This window comes from Cygnus atratus, chromosome 13, assembly GCF_013377495.2.
Source record: "Cygnus atratus isolate AKBS03 ecotype Queensland, Australia chromosome 13, CAtr_DNAZoo_HiC_assembly, whole genome shotgun sequence".
NCBI classification, from domain to species: Eukaryota; Metazoa; Chordata; class Aves; order Anseriformes; family Anatidae; genus Cygnus; species Cygnus atratus.
This window is the reverse complement of record NC_066374.1, coordinates 18,411,941-18,433,944: the sequence shown is the minus strand read 5'-3', so window position 1 is coordinate 18,433,944 and position 22,004 is coordinate 18,411,941. Positions and strand designations below refer to the sequence as shown.

General features: G+C 34.8%; 1 protein-coding gene across 1 annotated transcript in view; it reads right to left on the bottom strand.

Annotated features, from left to right (window-relative positions):
* Positions 1 to 22,004, bottom strand: part of CHM (CHM Rab escort protein) — a 63,443-nt gene that overhangs the window by 24,976 nt on the left and 16,463 nt on the right. Inside the window, exons 3-8 of the mRNA XM_035541159.2 lie at positions 18,285 to 18,357; positions 17,033 to 17,157; positions 13,245 to 13,620; positions 11,932 to 12,048; positions 11,136 to 11,256; positions 9,364 to 9,589 (exon numbers count right to left, since the gene is read on the bottom strand). Of these exons, the coding sequence (XP_035397052.1) occupies positions 9,364 to 9,589; positions 11,136 to 11,256; positions 11,932 to 12,048; positions 13,245 to 13,620; positions 17,033 to 17,157; positions 18,285 to 18,357 (1,038 nt within the window). The remainder of the gene's footprint in view (positions 1 to 9,363; positions 9,590 to 11,135; positions 11,257 to 11,931; positions 12,049 to 13,244; positions 13,621 to 17,032; positions 17,158 to 18,284; positions 18,358 to 22,004) is intronic.

Below are 22,004 nucleotides of genomic sequence, written 5' to 3'. Positions count from 1 at the left end.
TGAGAAACTGGCTTACTATCTCTAATGCTGCAATCAATGACTTTTAGGCTGATAAAGCACGTGTAAGGATCTTTCAAACCAACTCAGATGAATGTACTTCATGTGGCATGACATAAAAAATAGTTAATACATCCACAGTCAAGTTTTTTTTTTTATTTATTTCTTATTTGTTGTTTGTTTTTTGATATATGCACTTCATTTTTCCAGCAGCTTTGAAAGAATTTTGCTGCTTGGCTGCACAAAAATGTGACTTACTTATTTTCAAGAGTAGTCTGCTATCCAGTGGAGGAGGGCATGCCCTGTTTTCACAGTAGGCCAGAAGAAAACTTTTATGTTTAAATGAAAATAGGAAGTAATTTCGATTGCATTGTGTTAAACAACCATAAAGAGCCAAAAAAACTACTAAAACAGCCCAGCTTGAAAAACGACATGATTAGGAAGAACTTGCCGAAATTATTTAAATACAGAAATTGAAAAATTAAACTACAAAGCATCCCAATAATTTATGACAGAAGTAAAATCACTGTGCTAACATCACATTCATACAACAGGCTATTCCAGATAATGTGACTGCACTTCAAGTACAAGACAACTCTTTGATACCATTAACCCTAAATGACAGACATTTAAACCGATATTACTCTAATTAACTGGCTACTGCCTACACCAATAATTCAAGTTTTGCTGAAAGATAGCAACAACACTGTACTCTACTTCAACTTTGCCCTGGTGACATCAAATCATATTACAACTAAATTCACAGTTGTGAAAATTTTTGGCCCGGTAGCCCTCCATCATGCACAGCCTTTAAATGTCATTTCAGTTCCCATCAAGGCAGGAATCAGCAGTTGTAATTTTTAATACAGCTGTGAAACAATTGGACATATTAAAAGCGGATTTTTTGACAGCATATTCATGATGATTTATGAGTTTGTATATAATTTGATTATTCTATTAATTTTTCTGATTACTGATTCAGCTAATACAGTGAAGGTCACTTACAAAATAAATCTTCATTACATTTCACAGAAAGTAACTGCCTCCAACTAGTTGTTTTCTTTAATTAAACACTAATGTAACAAGAGAGAAAAATAGGCTTCAGGGCTGCTGCATCTGTTGCTACAGGAGGAGTTTACCACTTTGATGTAATGCTCTCCGATATTAATTGAACAAAAATAGAATGCCTCTCCACCTGACATCTTGATTTTCAACACAGATATCAAACACCCTTAACTCACAGACCACCATTAATTCATTCTGAAACTGCACAAAAGAACTGGAAAACCGTATCCCAAAGTATAGTTTCACACACGCAAAAATAGTTTTTACTTCTAGCATATATCCTGCCTTCTGTTTTATAAAGGCATGGAGGGATTAATTGAGAAATAGTTGTGCCAACTGTGTAGACTTCTATATGAAAAAATATTTTCTTAACGATGAACACTGCATGAACAGTTTTGGAGAAATATCAAAGAAAAACATGTGAAAGGCTGAATTAATAAATTGTCCTCTTTCAATTTATTTATTTGCATACACAGAGCAAGCAGTATCCTGGTTCTTAGGTGAAATTCTGTTTCCTGAAGGTCCCTAGAGAACTTCAGCATTTCCTACAATAATGTTTTATGTTCTAAAAACATTAATAGGTAGAATACAGACAAATCAAATAATTATAGTGACTGTAGTTCAAAAAAACAGAATTCATTTTCCCAAAACAGAGTTCCCATAGAAAAAACAAGTCTCAGTATGTGCAGTGACCACCTGGGTTAAGATTAAAAAAAAACACATGTAAAAAACATGTAAAAACCAGCACCAACGGAATACTGATGACAATCTCTGTCACCTAGAACTGTCCTGGCATTTAGAAAACTATCGGAAAATACATTACAATAAATTTTTAGGCAAGCAAATGAAGGAAGTGTCAACTACTTAGATCTTTTCCTGGAGACTGTGTTCAGCATTCCTGTAAAGTTTTAAAAATGTCCAGATAGATTTTATAATTATCCTGGTTTATAATTGCAATTAACAAAATGACAGTTTTAAAACCATCAGAAAGTTTCTGCAGGAATCAGAATGCTACAGAGAAATATGTATTCAATAGTGTGAAGAGTTGTAGCATAACGTACAGTATTTGACAGTAAAATGGGTAACGATAAAAGCTGGTTTACTTGATTCTGCTTTAGAGCAGAAAACTCAAGAATCTGAGTAACATATCCAGTTATCACTTATCCAAAAGTACATCAAAACCTCTACGCACTTTTTCCATAGCTACACAATAGGTATAATTTAAGTTTATCTCACTGCCTGGCAAGGATTAGTGTTTATAGTTCATGATGTCTGAGTGGTCAAATCTGCACTGAAATGCAACTATTTCAAAAGTTTTAAAATTTGACTTCCTATTGTGTGACGCACAATTTTAGGGTTTGGCAAGCCAATGTTGTTGCCAAAGCAAGATTCTCGTAGAATCAAGCTCTCAATTCTGTTTACCCAAACATTCAACTATTTAACTAGCAAGTATCCTAGAAATTAAGTCCAAAGCACTGCAGCAATTTCTCAGAAATTAAAAGGAGAAAAAACAAGGGAAAAAAAAAGTTCAGTATTTTTTGTGCTTCTGTGATAGCAGTTAACTACAAATACACCCTGAAGACTAATTTCTATGGCATGTAGAAGCGTGAGACCTGCCTGCCTCTAAGTTCTATCAAGCTTGTAAAAGAAGCCGTTCCTCACACGAAGTCCTTGATCTGCAATTATACAACAGTTCTGTCCTCAAAGAGGAGCTTGTGAGATCAGGACCAGAGGGCACAGACACAAAAATGAGCAACTGCAGAAACCAGTCACTGAGCATTAGGTCATCTATAAAATGCATTTATGTGCTCTCTGCCTCCAGAAAATACATAAAAATTCTAGATATCTTAACCCGCAATGAAATTCAAAGAGTATTTTACTAATTCAGTCATGTTTTGGAGGTTACCTTTTCTCTGTCTTTTAGTTTAATGAAACTAATGCTAAACTACATTTACATTTACTACAGATTTGCAATAGAGAAAACATTCATGTTGTTTCCACAGATCTGCTCATAACGCTGTAATGTATGCAGATGTCTGAGTCCATATTCTGTAATATGAGCCATAATCTGCACTTACCCACACAAGCAGAGAGTAATTGGCTTGTTAGGAGACTACTGAGAGATAGTATCAAATAATGTATTAGATACACTTCCTTCATATTATTCTCTTTGTCTTAATTATCAAAGAAAATCAATACTAAAATAGCATCTCCATTAAAGCATTTGTATTTTGCACTTTGTGTTCCAAATAGGTTTGTAAAATGAAGAAAGACTTATCTGAGAGTGGATAACGTGAGTTATTTTTTATATATATGTAAAGTTACATTTGCTTTTCCCATACCACAGGGTATATTCCAACCCCTGTAATATAAACAATTTCTTGACTGAAAACTTTTCCATGCCTACTTAAGGATCTAAGACCCACACACTCTGTCAGCATTCTTATGGTTCAGAGTATTCTATGTAACACATCCTAATATTGGCTGGAGGTTTTTAGGAGGCATAAACTTTTGAAGACCACTATACTCCTAGTCAGTGGAACAGTACGGATCAGAAAAGGGTTCATATTTGTAAATAATTTGCAACCAAACATCTCACTGAGAAGATAAAATCTAAAATGGCAAGGTATTTTCCAAGTCTCATGCACTTAGAACACATTTCCCAGCAAAGGTTATTTCCAAATTAGAAGTCTTTTTCTGTCAAATCCCGAGAAATAATGTGGGCAAGGACACAAAAGCATTCTATAGCTTTATTAACGACAATGCTCACTGATCTGTGAATAACCCGAAAAAAATGAAGATTATTGAGTTACTTTACCAATCCATCCATCCATCACTAGAGAACAGGTTTCAGTATGATGGATTGTTGCACTTCCCTGATGTTTATCCCGAGAGTTTCTCCTTAGGGGGAAAAACAAACAACTGATCCTACAAACAATCATGCTAAACACACTTGTCCATTTTGCATTCAGCTACCAAGTAACTGAAGAGAAATATATCAAGTTTGCCTTTAAAAGACAAACCGCACAGAAAGTTTTATCATTTCATTGAAAGGCATACAAAAACAATTAAGCAGCACAGCAGCTACTCTTACTAGTTGTCATTTTAATCAAGACCAAATACTACTGGCAAGTTGTTAGTAATTTCAAAACAAATGTTCTGGTCCAAAGTAAGCGAATTATCTTAAGTGATAAGAGATACATACATATGAAAATGATTTGTTTTGAAATTAAAAACTTCTCTCTCAGATACAGCTTGTATTTTTAAAATCAGCTGTGATTCTTTCATACTTCCATAGAATTGCAGTTTTCCTAAGACTCAAATATGTCATATCTCATTGTCAAAAGAAATAAACATTGTTTGATTTTTTCTTTAAGACGCCACATCATTTAATCAAAATACAGAAAAGTTATGCATATTGCTTACATGTAGAGAATTAATACCTATTTGTAGATTCAAATGTAAAGGACGTTATGCTGAACTTTTTATATATCAATTCTAAATGCATATTACATTCAGGTTTCTTAAGGTCTAGTCTTGATTCTAGAACACTAAAAGCTTCCTAGAGAACTTAACATGGACATAATTGGAAATATTAAGTACCTGGGACAGCCTTCTAAGATTCAACATTTGTAGCAGTTAATAGCCCAAATATATGGGTAAAAACTGATTGCTCATTTTTGAAATATATACAGGAACCTTCCAAATCAATCACAGAATCCATCATATCTCAGCCTGGACTCTTAATCTTCTTGTAAATACAGGGATTGAAAGGGATGACCCATCTTAACCAGATATTTCCTCTATCACAAAATTACTACTGCCACTGGCTCTGACACAAAATGACTAATTTCAGCTAGAACCTGTAACAACTACTTAAAGGTTGTATCGCCCACCAAATGCATACACAATGTAAAAGTTCAAAGCCTATTTATAGGAAATGCAAGCTGTTAATTGAATACCCATACAAGTCAGTGAATCACTGTAGCTCCTATGGCAAAGCAGCAGCAGACCACCTATTACCATGACCACATCTGTCAATTCTTGGATGACTTCTAACAAAGAAAAATAAATACAGGATGCGTAACCCCTCCGAGCCTTTACGAGATGACAGATGGTGTACAGACTCTAATTCCCTCTAAAACTTCAACTAGGAAAATAACTGAACTACTGCTTAGACAGTATTTCCATTTGGATGCTTGTATTTGCAAGTGTCCAGAAAAAAGAATCTGAAAACAAATTGAAGAGAAATTAGACAAAGACTTGCCCAGAATTTGGAGTGTTCACAAAGCAAGCCGTGATAAAAATAACAGAAGGGAGGTCACAGCCTGCAACTGACTTCTCAGCTAGCATTCACCCTATTCAAACCGCACTGGCCATGGATCAAGAGAATCACCACTGAAAACTTCCAGGAAAACTTCTTCTCAAACAAAACTGAAAATAAGATGCATATTTCACTGACAAGAAACACAGAAGTCAACTATTTACAATATTTCTAAAGCAGCGCTTCCAAACACGCCTCAAAACCATTAAAAGTAAAATAAAATGCTTGCTTCTGAAAAACAGAAAAGTAGATAACCTAGTATTTGGCAAACTAACAAACAAAAATCTACAGTAAACTAAGCTGTCTTATTTCACCCCTAGTTACAAAGGAAAAATTGTAAGTTGACAATTCTAAGATTTACCTCCTGTATCAGGAAATACTTGGGGAATTTCCTAATGTTTTCTAAAAGCAGGAAAGAAATACTAAAATTACTTTAAACAATCCAAATGTTGCATCGGTGAGGCTTTAGAGCTTACAATGATGCCTAACTGTAATTTTTCTTCAGAGACATTTTTCAAGAAAATGAAAGTTGCATTGCAGATTTGCAACAAACACGTTAGCAGTGAACTGCACAACACACCGATTTCTATAGCTGCCTTTCCCGTATTTCAGTGAAGCTTTGGTGTCCTATGCTTACTGTACCAAATGAAAAGGTTTTTCCCCAAGAATAAGATGTTATTTTATTTATTTTTACTAAGCATAACAATTACTTCATTAGAAGAGAAAGAAGATAAGAGTTTCACATCCGTAAGTTTGAACCAAAGGAAGCTGCTCATATACAGGCTAACAAAAGTTCTGCTGCTTATCAGCTTAGAATAACACGAGGCTTCCAACGACCTTCCTTGTACCACGAATCCAATTTATGGAGACAGAAATCTCACATCTGTACCTCGACATATTGGGAGGTACATTACAGTGATATAAAAGTTCAATTTTCTCTCCTAAACCATACCTGTTTAAACCAATAAAGAACTAACACTGCTTTTCCTCACTCAAGTGTCATCAGTAGTTATAAAATGTTGTACTGTTTATGCAGAATTCATTTGGAATGCAAGGATGTGACTTACAAATGTCTTTGACTCATTCACATAAATATGCATGTATGCCATTTATAACAGTAGCCTTGATGAGAACACACAGTGTAACTGGCTGCAAGAAACGCTTAAGAGGTTTACATTAAAACAGAATATAGAACGGTGGTTAGAAATCACAGAACAGGTGACACCTTACTCTGATAACCTGGTGATAAAAACTGTAGGGTATGATGTATAGGTTGTTGCATTACCACTTTACTATACAGTCTGAACAGGATTCCTCAGTTGTATCAAGACATAATGCCCAAGGCAGACCAGATAAAGTAACTGCAATTAATTTACAAAAATTGTGACTGCCTCCTAAACTGTTTGTTTGTTTACAAAAAAGACACTTTTTTATAAAATAAAATAAAACTTCTTTATTTTTTACTGGAATGTTATGTAATTTTTTTTTTTTAAACATAATTACTTCTTGTTTTGACAGAGTGGTTTGCTTCAACAATTTAAACACTCTCCTTATCGTACTCGTAAGACTTAGTATTCAACAAAACCAACCAACTAAAACAAACGTAAAATGCACTAAGCAATGGGTATAACTAGGAAGTTCAATTCATATTCCTGTGACCATGGAAGCCTTCTGACAAGAAAATTTTAAAAACTTCTAGACACCATTATTGCTAACTCTTGAAATATATTGCTGTTATAGACAAGAAAATTGGCAGTGCTGGCTATCAAACAAAATGAAGCCAAAGAGCTTTCCAGAATGCAAGAAAAACTATTTTGAAAAGAATCTACCTAGGAAGAAATTTAACTGAAATTCTAAAGTTGTAGTTACTAAATTTAATTATTTTTTCAGGTATATGAAGGTCTAGTGAGACAGACTGCAAAACTTGTGCTTCTGTAGTATCTCTGATTATCTTTTGATTTATCAATCTGTTGGTATCTGTTGGTCAGGTACTGGTATCTAGTGATGCATGAAGTCCTAAAAAATAGAAAAACATCCATAATGTCCATAAACACTAGTTCTGTTGCATGACTATGTTCAGAGTCCTTACGTGAGGAAAAAAATAAAAATCTTTTTCACAAAATCTGAGTGCTTAATGACATAATCCCACTTTAAAAAAAAAAATCTCTATACAAATACAGTTTAAGTTACAGATGAAAGTCTATTGAAAAAAGCTACCAAATAACATTTCTATTCATTACAGTACAGAAGAATCCCTAATTACTCAGTGAACTAAAGGAACCATTAGGTAATTATATAGATAAATACTGAAACATCATATCGGACAGTTCTGCATGGCCTTCGCTAGTTGCTGAGGCCAAGTAAGACCTTCCACGATATGGCCAGCTGCTGGTGCCAACCACGTACTTTACAGACACCCTCCATGAAGTACAGTAATTATTCCAGAATACTTCTATCAACATAGAAATGCATCCATCCTATATACTGCGACATAGGCTCAAACCACTAAGGCCATTCTTCTAGCAGTAGCTTAAGTACTGTTATAAAGCAAAACACAATCTATCATGCAGACAAGTCAGGGAGATAACGTCCAATGGCATGCTATAAAACAGAATTTCTTAATTGCAGCACACATAGAAAAAGCAGAATTTGTCCATCAAAGAACAAAGTAGGGACTTTGCACTGATATTTAACGGAATGATATATGAATGCATCACTCACAGACAACAAAACGGCCTCACAGTGCAATACCAGTTTTTAAATAGAGCTAATGTTTACTTCAGACCTACAGGTTACTACATTAAAAACCCACATAGAGCAGATGGAAAGGCTGCTTGCCAGCAAATGAAAAGAAAAAAAAAAGAACTCAGCCTTTTAAAAGCCAGCTGAACTGTTGGAAACAACTAAAAATTAAAACTACCCACTCTCCGCACATGTATTCTCGATGGCCCCCCAGAGCACCAGTCAACAACTCCCCTACAAGACCTATGACCCCCGCACACCTCTGGAGTCACACTGAAGAATACACATCATGCCCACAGTTCAAGTGAAGGGGCTGAAGCGGATGTCGTAGTAGAGAACATATGGCTGTTTAAGATGCTGGAATGTAAAACTGCAGTATGGCGCAGTACGGCTCAGATGGCTCAGGGCTTTAGGATGTCTTATATGCTGTTCAAGTCACAGATGGAAGCTTGTGGTCTATAGGCACAGATCTATAAAATGATGCCAAGAGCAAGTGTATGATTTCACATCAGTTGACCTAAGTGGTTAAGTCTGTGATACAACAAGGGTGTCAGCATTGCGTAGTTTTTTGCTTAGTAATAAACCGGACACATGGCACTACTTTGCTTCTTTCAGAAAAATCCAGTTCACTATTAAATACAAACCTATGAAAGGACAAAAAACTTTCTAACACCAAATGCACTGTCAGCAGGAATTAGCAACACAAACTGGTAACATACCTCCCCTTTTAACTTTGGGAAGACTGAAAGACACATTTTCTCAACCTACCAATATGCACAGTCATCCTTTTGGACAGACACTGCTCCAAGTCTCCTCTGCCAGTTTTAAAAAGGGATAGCAATGTTTTAAATTATCCCATCCACTTCCTAGCACTTATTACCAAATGCAGCCATCACAACCACCACCCATTGCTACTTCTATTTGTAACAGAATGAAAACTGTTCCAAAGTATTAAAATAGCATAAATTACAACACTTCTGCTTTTCTGAATGAAACTCTTCAAAATCTAGTTTCCTGGTCTCATCAGCTTGGTGCTCCACCATCCTATAAAAGATTTCTTTTTCTCCTAAAATGTGCACCTTTTTTTGAGAATTTTGTAGCCAATGAAAATATAAAGCAAATAAAACCAACAAGAAATTGCTAGTAGAATGATTTCTATTGAATGACCTCCATCAGCATTAGGTTACTGCGTACTTCCTGTTTTGAAGAAATGTACTAAAAACAGTAGGGCCTACCTGCAAAAGCACTGTGGAATCTCGCCTTGACCATATAGAGGAAACAAAAATGGTGTATTGCCATAGCGGCCAAGGCACTGAAGAAATTTTCTTGTTGCCTGAAGACCTTCAAGAGTGCTGCAATCAGTCTCCGAAACCATTGCAATAGAATGAAGAATGAAGTGCTGCAAGCTAGGTGTTAACTTCCGTGTTCTTAAGAACTGAGCAAACGTACTGTTCTTGTAGTCTGAGAAAAAAGTAAAATCAGGTAAAGGATATAGCATGCTACCTGCATTTTCTCATGTACTTCAACTTAAAGAAAAAACTTTTTTATTTAAATACGCAAAGATAAATCTCAAAAGCAAATGTGTTTTTCAACAAACATTGCTCAAAATGGATTATCAAAATTAATGGAATTTTAATTACTTCCATAAATTTAGTTTTCTCAGAAGACAGAAATACCATTCCATTCAAATATTTCAGAATAACACAAACCAACTGCATGAGACTCAAACCTTCTAGACAGCAACATCTAAATACGGCTTCCTCTGTTTATTACGTTACAATGATCTAAATCCAATTCTCATTTTTGAGAAATACGAGAAGCTATGGACAAAACCCCACTGGTTTCCAAGAGCCTGAGGATGCTAAATTACTCAGATCTCCTGCAGTACACCCATTCAAGAAGAGTACTGCTGAATCTATGCTGAGGCAGATATTAAAGTGTACAGAGAAGTCATTCACTTTTTTTTTTAAATGAGAAGGGGCAGTGTTCATTTCAAATATTTGAAATTGCCGATTTGCTCACAACAAACAAGTATAGATGACACACACAGCAGCCAGGGATGAGGAAGCACATTTCCCCTTCAGATTAATACTATTGCTGACACATTTTTAAATTCAAAGAAATGCAGGTCTTTCAGGGAATATATAATACAAGCATTGCATGTTGCTTATACATCTCTAAAAACCTTCGGTAACTTTAATGAAACTTGATTTTTTTTTTCAGTAAAAGACTTGCATTTAGGCAATAGCATGCTTCAATACCATTCAGAGTTCTGTTCTTAAGCTCTTTTCAATTATGTGAAAATTCACGAGTCAGAAGCACTTCCATCAATGCTGTGCCTAGTGTTTATTATCAGGCCATGTATTGTGTTTAAGATTCAACCAGTTATATTATAAATGTATTTTACTACCTATTGTACAGCAATGCAAAGCATAAAATGACAAGTTTTTTTTAACTTTCTAAAAAAGTTCTCAAGTTTGTATCATATTAATCTTCTTACGTAACTCCAAATTATATCAAAAAAAGCTTTAAAAATATTTTAACTATCATGAACTCTTCCTATTAAAAGTGCCTTTCAACGTATGTAATGATCTCAGCAGGAGCAATTTTAAAATTCTGAAGTCTTTACATTAGACTAACCTGACTCAAAATACTCCAAGTTACTTCTCAGGTTACTTTAAAGTGTAGGAACAAAATGTGTTTAACTATCTCTGGAAGTAAAATAAATTTAATGTCATTTAGGTACATGAGGTTGAAGAGGAAAATTGACTAACGGAAGGAAGGTGATAGACACCCACTCTCTGCTTTGGATGAGGCTTAAATAGAAGAATTCAAATTGAATTGGTCTGGAATTTAACACTGATGGTCTGGAAAAGGTCAGAGTATACTTTGAAAATGAATCCATAAAAATAAACAAAGTGAAAATACAGGAGAGCTATCAATATTGTGCACAACTGAATGAACTCAGAAGACGACAAGGGTGTTAGACCGTTCAATGAAACCCTACCTTGAAATTCATCAGGGTGTTGTTCAAAGTCCAAACAAAATGTCAAAAATTTCATTAGCATTCGCTTTTCCACCATAGTGAGCTGTCTGCTGTTGAAGACATCTGCTCTAGAACAGGGTACCTGGAAAACATTTTTTTTTTTATAATTTCAGATATTGTCCATATTCTGGGTAGGAAAAGCATGAAACAACACTATAGCTAATTACCTTACAGATATTTTAAAGTCCTATCTTCTATTATAGTTATTTTCTTATATATTTATTTCCATTTTCTATTACAACAACAAGAAAAGTTATCCGTTTTCCATAAAGATATTCTAAAATCTTTTTCCTCCTCTTTTCCTTTTAATTTCTCTTCAATTTCACTTGCATCTCCTCTGACTGCAGTTTTAATGAAAACAGCTTCCATTAATTAACTATGCCATATACCTCCTGTTGCCATTATCAGACCAATGATTTCTCTCCTCAGTAACAGAGAGACAAATCAAATCTCTGCCAGGTATTTGAAAATCTACTACCTGTGAATCTTTAAGAATTAACTGCTGAGTCAGACCAAGGTCTAAGTATTTGATTAGACAAAGATTCATGAGAATACTTTACTGAACTGCATATTTAATTTTTATTTTTTTTTAGTATTTAGATATAACATTTACAAACCCTTCTCATTCCGGGAATGAAATAAATATCAGATGATTTTTAATTAGTAGCTTGTTACAAAACTCTCATGAAAACAATTTCAAGCTTTTTGACTTTAAAACGATGAGATTAAACACACACAGTATATTATTCTACGATACCTGTTCTACTTTTCCTTCTCGAAAAGCAAGAATTCTTGTAGCATTTTTAAACTCTGCATATCTGCTAACGTTCGACTTAATCAGAAGGTCAATTAACAGACCTCGGGAGTAAAGCAGCTGCACAATGAACAAAAAAAAATATGGTGAGTAAAGAGAAAATGCTTACATCAAAAGAAAATAGTGACATCAATAGTACTCATTTGTAAGATATTTTCTGTAACTCTTCTTAAGTACACACAGTAAAGTGAAGTCTCCATAAAAGCATATAAAGATGTAATAGGTGCAAAAGAATATTAAATAAATTGAAGTGATTACACAGAGGCAGGCAGGAAAGCAGTCCATAGGAGAGAATGGGAGAAGGTTTCAGCTTACTGCTCATTCGGTTTTAATTCTGAGGATCGTAGCTTAAGAGAATCATCTTGGATGATTTTCTGAATTGTACACTATATATCCTTGATCACTGTACTTTACAACCATCACTTCCAAGTATCAGTAATGCACGTGCCCCTGCGTAAGTAAATCATCCCTGTCTGTTTCTTAAATTACCTGAAACAATCATGTTGCGTTTTCTAAATGCAAATTACTCAAACCCTCAGTTAAGGTTTAATTTTATTCTATTGCTTCATAATATGTCTACCTTTACTTTCTATAAACTACAAATATATTATGAAAATACCGAAAGGACAGAAGTGTAACTATTAACAGAAGACATATGTCTGAATTTAAAAGCACTCTCAATCCATTGGAGATTAGTTTAAACACACTGCAAGTCTTGTGGCCCTGAATAACTGATCACACAGATCTGCAAGATCACACAGGAATTTAAGATAAAGGTACAGGAACACTCCCTAGGACACTAGCAGAAGGTCTGTGTCCAAGTGCCAGAGAGAGACCAATGCAAATTTTGCCAGAGAGCCGGGGGGGTGGGAAGAACTATTTTTCATTTTTAAAGTATCAAACACCCCCATTTAGATTGATTTTCCTTTTTTTATTTTTTTAATGGTAGCATTTAAAAAGAGCAGCTTTGTAGATACTACCTAAATGCTAAATTTCAGGAAATAGCTGCTTTTATGGATAGTTTTCTGACCTACGCTTTATAGTCTCTTTGGTCATAAACAAACATTGAAGAGCAACATACGAAATTGCTTCTCTTTGTTATCATAGTACACTAATGCTTGTTTACTTCTCCAGAGAATGTATTTTTTTGCTTCAGAGGTACTGTATCAGACCTCTTTAAAAAGTTGCGGTTTGTTTGTTTGTTTTAATCTCATCACATCAAGCAAAGCAAATGTACTCTGTCAGTAAGTTCCTACCTTGGAAACTAAATCAATATTAAACCTTCTGCCTTCCCTAACAATTTGGGAATACATAATTTTCTTTGGTTCTTGGGCAGAAACTTCTGATGGTGCAGCTTCAGCTTTTCCCAAATCCGGAGCGGACTCGCCTGAAGACAGACTATGAGAACTTTCATTCTCACAGTTTACTTCTGTATCATTCCCTTCCGCTGTACTTGCAGGATCCACACTTGCAGCCTTTTCTGGTTCCCAGCTCTCAGCCCTTGCTACGGCACTCTCCAGTGGTGGGCGCTCTTTGTTTGGGTCCTGAGCAACCCCCTCAGCACCAGAGGCTCCAAATACAGGCAGCTTTGGCAATGCACCGGCTTCTTCAACATCTTTGGCTGAATCCTGACTGATTAAAAACACAAGGGGAAAAAGGAAGGGGGGAAAAAAGTCTTTAAGAGTCTTTAAATCTTGTTTAAAGTTTTGAGTCTGTGCCAGGAATGGAAAGCTCAAGCCCTTCTTAAAAAGCATTAGTTGCTTTATCCTGGCCAAATGGGGTGTATCACACCCACTAAAGAATTCTGTTTCTTTGACTGAAAATCATTCAAGAGGAGTGCTTTTACTGGGGAAAAACGCAAGAAAACACTTTTGTGTTCTTATTTAGCGAACTCAAAAGATTGAACGAGCTTAACATGAAAATCAAAGCTCCACTGGTGATACACAGTACACATCTACATGAACAAAATAAATATATTTTTAAAAACGGAGTAATGCAACCTAAGCTTTTCCTAAGGATAAAAACCCTCTAAAATCAAAATGCAAAAAAGGCATTAAAGTCATTAAGCTTGGATATGTTAAAAATGAAACTTGCAGAAGAAAATACAAGTGCTTTATATAACTAAGACTACTTTCCATCTATTATTTTAATAAGTCCTTAAGAGCAGCACGGAATTTTGAACTGAAGTTTACATTGAAATTTTGATTACTTTTTTCTGCTCTTATCTTGCATTCAGTTTAGCTGCTCAAATAATGGCCATATAGAACAAAGTTCCCTCACATGGCTATGTTATTATTTTGCGTGTTACAAATTTGTTCATTGTTCTGATGAATTTCTAATATGCGTATGATGCAGACAGGCAGTTAAAAGGATGGAAATGACCACACAAGTGCTATCTAGTCCATTTCCTTTTCACAACACAATTCTTTAAAATTCCTCTTACAAAGCAGACCCACACTTTTAATCATATCTATTCGTTTTATCTTGAACTTCAATGACATCTACCTTAGAAACTGGTACTTTTGAACTTAGAAGTTTAGTTTATGCTACCAGCTGAGATGAATCAAATCAATGTCATTGTAAGTGAAAGGAGTTCAGCAATAATTTTACACTATCTTTTTATCTTTATACCACAAGCCATTAATGCACTGAATAAACAATTTAATCTTGGCTGAAAACTAATGAACTACGATTTTAAAGGTGACCTGCAAACGTACAGTACAAAATTTCAGTTACTATCAGGATGGTTAAAATTCACCAAACACCAAGAAATTATTCAGTACACATAAAAATGCTCCTTCACGTATCTGTGGACTTAGAGATGGAAGGAAGAGGCACAATTTCTGTTCAAGTCAAAAATAAAAATGGGAAGACAAATCCTCTCCTTTAGAAGTTCTTCCTTGCTTATCTCCTTTTGAACTCAGGGAGCTTGTATGGACTGATGCAAGTAAGAGTCTGGTGCATCTCAGCTTGTGCACAGCCACCAGGAAGTACGTATCTGTGAATGGGGTAAAATATTGCCCTGGGAAATACAGAAATGGATACAAGGAAGCACTAATGAAAGAAGTCTGTTTCTGTACATTGATTTTTTGTCTTCTTGCTTTATACTGCAAGCATTAAATAACTATAAAATATAAAAGACAAAGTACTTTGTCAAGTGTTTTTAAAAAGTAATCTCTATTAGAACTACAAATGAAGGTCAATTCAATTTTGGGGTTCTGTTTGGTTTTATTTACTTACTGTACTTATTTTAAGAATTTTGGAATATGGTGTTAATGAAGATGTGTTAATGCAATAAGGAAGGATAGTATTTTTTTATTCAACCCATCCTACAGTTTTCTGTAACGCAAAAATTCAGAGAAAATTCTATCTTCTCCCAAGTTCAATGTAACAGCACGTTTAAAATGTGACTAAACTGCATTGTTATTAAAAAAAAAATCAAAATAAAATTTGGATTCACAATACGTTGTCTTTGTAGTATTACTGAAAAGCAGTTTAACAAATGTTGTATTTACATATTTTAACTCTATTCAATTCCATCTTAATGAATACGTACATTTGTATGATTTGCATCTCTACGCATTTCATAATGAACGAGTAAAACCTGTATATAATCTAAATTCATGACATTCTTCCTATAGGAAGAAATATCCCTGAATAATGTAAAAACTGTCTATAAAAATCACTCAAATTGAACTTTTGTACCAACAATTATTCTCCTAATTCAGAAAAAAATAATACATCTGCAGACAAATTGTTGTGTAAATTTAGAATATTATCCTCTACCATTCATCAATTAATGGTACTAACAAAGGAATATCTTAAAATGAATGTGTCTTATTAATGCCTTGTAACAGCAACCCCTTCAGATAGGTCAAATGAAAAATTGCCAACCAGCTGGTTAATTTATTCAGCACAGGTGTTCACTATTTATTTTTCAGCCATTTGCCTTTTTTCAATACAGCTTGTTGTAGACACAGTATTCTTTTCCTTTGATGGATGCACTTTGTTCTAAGGCCATTCATTTCAGATTTGCACTGTGTATATTATACTGCTACCCAGCTGTTTATACTTTCAAAATAAATGTTTAATGGTTACTTCATAGGAGTTATAAAAGTTAAGCAAAAACAACAGAATCTAGCCAGAATGTGTAGATTGTCAGAAACACAATAACTGACTCTCTCGGAAAGTTTTGTGTTATTTTGAAAACCTTTTTCTTTGTTAGGTTTATATATCTACCCCTGTGTGTTGCGGGGAGAGAGAGGGGGGTGTTTTCTTTTTGGTTTTGGTGATGATGAAGACAGACAGCATGGTACTGCCAGACTAAGTTAAAGGCTTAAAAGTAGATCCAGGACAAAATGGAAGACTTGAGTATAATGCTCAGTTCAACAAACTGTGAAGTCTTAGGGCTAGGGAACTTACTTTTGAGCCAGCTATCAATGAATACCACATCTTCTTAGAAAAATCATATGTAAAGTTAAGAGACTAAGAAACGTAATCTAATATTGGCTCTGAACAGTATTTAATATATCAATATGATTACAATTAAAATATTCAATTGATACAGCTTTAAAACAAGCATAACATTTTACCTGCTGTAAGGTTTAACAGCCATTACTGTGCAATAAAGAACTCTGGAATATTCTGTACCTGTGACCTTCAGATTGCAAAATATTCATTTTTTGTTTATTTTAAACTGTGATGATTACAGAAATAAATATGTGTTTCTATACGAGTATGTGTCAGTGTTTCCTCCAGCTACCTATGATGTTAGCTAGAGGATTCAAGGTTAAACTTAAATATTTCTCCTAAAGAACCTTTGAGGAATTCTGCATAGTGTTCAGTTCAGTGCAAAACTCCAAAGATAAAAATAATGAATACGAAGTTCCGTTTTCAGTTGAGGCCCCCCCCAATTTCCCTTTACTATTACTATGGCTATGCACTACTCAACTACTCAAGGTGAAATGCTTAAAACCAAAAGCACAATATAATCATTTACTGGGGGTATACAAAATAATTTGTAGATTTTCTTATTTATACTTACTCGCCAAAACAGAAAGCTTCTACATGTTCAATAGTTTTATCCTTCTTGTTAAGAGAGATAACTTCTTCATTCTCAAGGATCAGTTTTCTCCAGTCTTCACATTCATCACTGATATCTGACTTTTCCTTAGGAAAAACAATTATACAATTACTTTTTGTACTGTCTGTCTGCTATTAATCTATATAAATCTTTGTATTCTCAAACAATCTTTGTACCTCCGTATATGTTAAATAAAATATATGAAGAATTGTTTTTACTGTTTTAATGTCCTTTCCATACAGATTTTTGGAATTAAAATAGAGCTGGTTGCTTTATTATAGCACGCTAACATTTGTATTACATTACTAGCCCTAGTGGTCTGAAAATAATGGTAAATGAAATGCAACTTTTAGTAGAGATTTGAACGTAAGTTTGAATACAATCTTATAAAAGACAGATCTGTTGCACCCAAGTTATTTCCAAATTTTGATACAAAACTCTTTGAATGTAAAAAAAAAATTATTAATTTGTCTAAACAGGAATCTCTAAATCATATAACAGAAAACTGAGAATATTAAAGTTCTGAGACTGAGCAACTCCCCTGATTATGCCAGAAGGTAGCACCATGTAATATCAGGCATGAGACTGAACTGAAAAAGTCCCATCTTGTACAGACCAACAAGCTCATAATGCTTCAGTAAACAACGCAACCAGACACTTGCTAATACAGTCTAAGTGCTCACTGCCTAAATAAATATCATCTTCAAAAGATTTCTAGTAGACTGTCATGAATTAGACAAACTTTGGTAATTGAAAAATACACTATCAAGATTCATCTTTTTGTCCTGCTTACAGAACATTTCAATGGAAGGATCCAGTAACTACCTTTCTTACAGTTAAGAAGAATCAGCTGAAAGCACAAGAGAAAAACAAAAGATGTTGAAACATCAGTGTAGGAAATTTGCAGAAGGTGCTCAGAAAGGAATCAAAACTACAGTATAGTTGCTCCTACATAAATTCAAGAACCCCAAAAGTACAACTCAGCACTAGACCGTTTGGTCTCAGATGGCAATTTACCAGGTGTTATCAGTCTTAGCGTACTAGGCCATATGGATGAGTTTTAACCAGGGAAGCTGGTAAGTAGAAACTTACTGGATTTGTAAAATTACCAAAGAGAAAGAACACTGTGATAATCTGTTTTATAATAAATTATGCAAACAACTGGGATTGAACATTAAAAAACATTAAAAGAAGTAATCTGAGAATTTTTTACCTGATTTTCTTTAATCCAGGACAATAATCCTGAAAAGCTAAAACTGGCCCAGTTTCCACCATAGTAATTTCTCCTGCAAGGAAAAAACAACAGTGAAAATTGACAGACAGAAAACACAGCTTTTTCAGATTTAAAGTAAACCAACCAAGTTTTGAGACACTCAAAATATTTTTGATGACAGATTTTACAGGTGCAGTGTACAGAAGTTGGTATAATATTTCAAAATCCTTGATCAGATGTAAAATTTCTGTTTTCATTTATTTCTGTTCATCTCTGACCAACTAAACTGTAGTCCAGTATCAGATTATTCAGATGGTAAATTAAATAATGCTGAGAAAAGCACACAGGATGCTGCAAGTAAAGAAAAATATAGATAATAATGCTTTTTTGGCCAACACTCTAACGCAAATATGTACATCGCTATAGTTATCTTTACTTACTGTGGAGTGAAACTAACTAGTCCGCCAGTTTCAATTTTGCCCTCAGAAAAGCCAGTTAAGGTTTTATATTCAACAGCTTCAAGTTCTTGTGGAACTTACCAGCTTTGACACAGGAACCCAGCCATACAGCTTCTGACTGAAGCTGATCTGAAAGCTAACACAATAGCACTGCACGCCACCTCTAAACTAGCAGTCGTCCCTGAGGTGGATAGGCAAAAAGGTTAAGTAAATTCATCTTGGGTGCAGACAGTAGAACCCACATCTCCCTTACCCATTATGTCAAGTAACAGAAAGTTCACTCTATTGTTTATCTACTGTTTACAGAACAGATTACAACAGACTGTTAAGATTCTCTGGCAAAATCATCATTAAGCTGCATATACTGTAGGTGGAGCCAAAGGAACTGATTTGTAGAAAATGATCTTATCTCCTTGACTATTTTTCAGTTTATATATATCACCTTCTGCCTTGAAAATATTGGTTTACCTGCTTTAAATCAAAGGAAATCAATAGTTCTGCTGTTAATGAGATAGTTTCTGCACTCCCTTTTAATTTTTTTTTTTTCTACCAGTATTTCTCTAAACATTGGCCGTCTGGATGAATTAACTTTTGTTACTATGCATATCAGATCTTAAATATTTAACAACTTAGGAAAAATTGCAATCGGAGCAACTGCATTTGATAAAATCAATAGTTCTTACAAAATAAAATGGTCACTTTAGGATTTAACTCTGTTCTCTGGCACCGTTGCTGGCACTTCAGGAGAGTGTAGTGTACCAAAACTGCCCTCCTGAATGGCCATCTAGTGTTACTGCGTACGCTAAAAAGAAACATTTAGGAAGGAAGGTAGTTTTGTGTTTTACAGAATAACGCAGACTGGTAAACCCAACAAACTTAAAATCTTATCACAACCACCTCCATTTCTGGATTGTAGAAATACATACGATAAAAACGAAAACTTAAATTTGGGGTTGATTCTATTGTTTTTGACAGGGCTTATCTGTACCGACAAAGGCTTCATTAAGAGCGTCAGCCCCTTTACAGCACCAGAGGGTGATGCTCTATACTATGTTGCTTACTTAGCATATGAAAGACAGATGTCTGCTAAACAATGCCTAATTGTTCCTGACTAGAAACTGACCTAAAAAAGTCTTTCAGCCACTGCAAGGCAATAGTGAAGAACATAAATAGGGCATCTTTTGAAAAGACAACAAAATGCAGCATTCACTGAATAAGGATGGCTTCAACTGTTTAAGGCCGTGAACGGGGAGGACTCAGGGAGGACTCAGTCTGTACTTTATGGATACCCAAGTTGTTTATCCTGCGATTTGGTTATTCCAAGAACAACAGCTTCATCTGCAGATCTGTTACCAACCAGAAACTCTAATCATCTACAGAAATGAGTTCGTACTTACCTCCTTACATGAATGATGTGGGCAAGGCTTAAGAAGTAGTTTTGTTTGGTACCATTTTGATTACAAAGTGACGAAGATTAAGTGTATTACAAAACGCCTGATTCCGCCAGATTTCAGTCTGTGTAACAGCAACTTGCTGTTGCTTGCCCTGATAATCGTCAGCTTTGTTTTAACTGTCAATAGCGCAGGTCAATTTCTTCCTCCTTCCCAAAATTCCACTGAATAACAAGTTCAATGCCCATATATTATCTGTTGCTTCCGGGACTTCCAAAAAACCCACAGCCACAAAGATTTATTTTTCAGGGAATCTGCTGCTTTAGTTCCAAGTTTCCTTGAATATGGAATACAATCTGGCTGTCAGAACAAGCAAGGCCATTGGTCACAGAAACCGCAGAAAACACCTGCCTAAAATTAGGACTGCGTTTCTTGAGACTATACCAATAAAAATTCAAGCATATTTAGAATTAAAACTTTCAGTAAGAGAAATTGATACGTTACTTTCATAGAAAGTTATGAAAGTTTGTTTGTGAGCTGCCAGACATCTTTGATGTAAACATTCCTCTGTTCATCAGGTGGATTTTCCTTTGAAACTGCTTTCCTTTTTAACCACCACTGATGCGAATCAATCTTTTTAACAAAGCACCACATAATTCTGTTCTGAAGCTCAATCAGTTCTGAGAAGATGGTATGGTCTTTCTCAAACGAAAAATGAATCACAGCTGTCTTTCCTCTCTTCTGGCATCTGAGCACCATTCCCAAGTTACGGTACACAACCTCCAGTATTAATCTTCTCTGGAAGCATCAACTTTCAGATTTTTTTGCGTCGGAATTTTAATTATCTCACCCTACATTACATGATGAATCAGGATTGCTTAATTTTCCCATCTGAAAACACCACAGTAAGAAGGTAGACAAGGCATAATTATTGTGATAATGAGGGAAGTTTTTTTTGGAAAAGTTTTGAAGTAGAAAGAAAAGAATTGACTTAGGGTTTTACAATTTGGACTCATTTGTAAACCGGCATTTTTGTTATAATTACCCAAAGATGGGCTAAAACAAGGAATTCTTTAAAGTAATAGTCAAGATCAAAGCCTAATTAAAGCTAAAATATTGTCCCAACATCACTAAATATCTCCCTTCTCTTGCTACATTAGCTAACTACAAAGACAGATTTTCCTTTTCTTAGGGTTATAATTCAATTATCCTCTAGATAAGAACATGAAACATTGCAAACACAATTCTGTGAAAACACATTTTGAAGAAATAATAATACAGTTAGAAAATATTTTTTCTGACAAGTTAGAGAATGCAAGTTTTCTTTATGTAGCATAAATCATTTCCTAAATGCTAGTTGTTCAAATCTCCTGTATCATATGGATTGTTCATATGGATTAAAATACTCGCCTTTTAGTTCAGATTTTTCAAATCAGGAATCTGTATTTTAGAGGTAATGTCAAAATTGCTTATGCTATTTTGCTAAGTTTTGGAAATGTAGCTGCAGTACCACTACAAAAAGCTTAATTCTCACTTCTACATTAGTTCGTGATTTTTTTTCCTCAGTTATTAAGACCATTTTTTCTACAAATACTTTGAAAGCATTAGGAAATCCCTGCCTGGAACAGTGAAACTAAAAATTATTTCCATCTACTTAACATTCTTGGAATCTGAACCAAGAGAATACCTAACAGTACTTTTTGAAGACAGACTGCAATTTCAGAAACCCAGGACTTTCAAAAGCATGAATTACACAAGTAAAACATGACTAAGAGCAGAAAAGGTATTTCATGGACTACTCCTGTAACGAAGACTGCCCCTCTGAATGCCATGTCCCTACAGCCATGGTGTAACAGTCAAAACTGGTGATG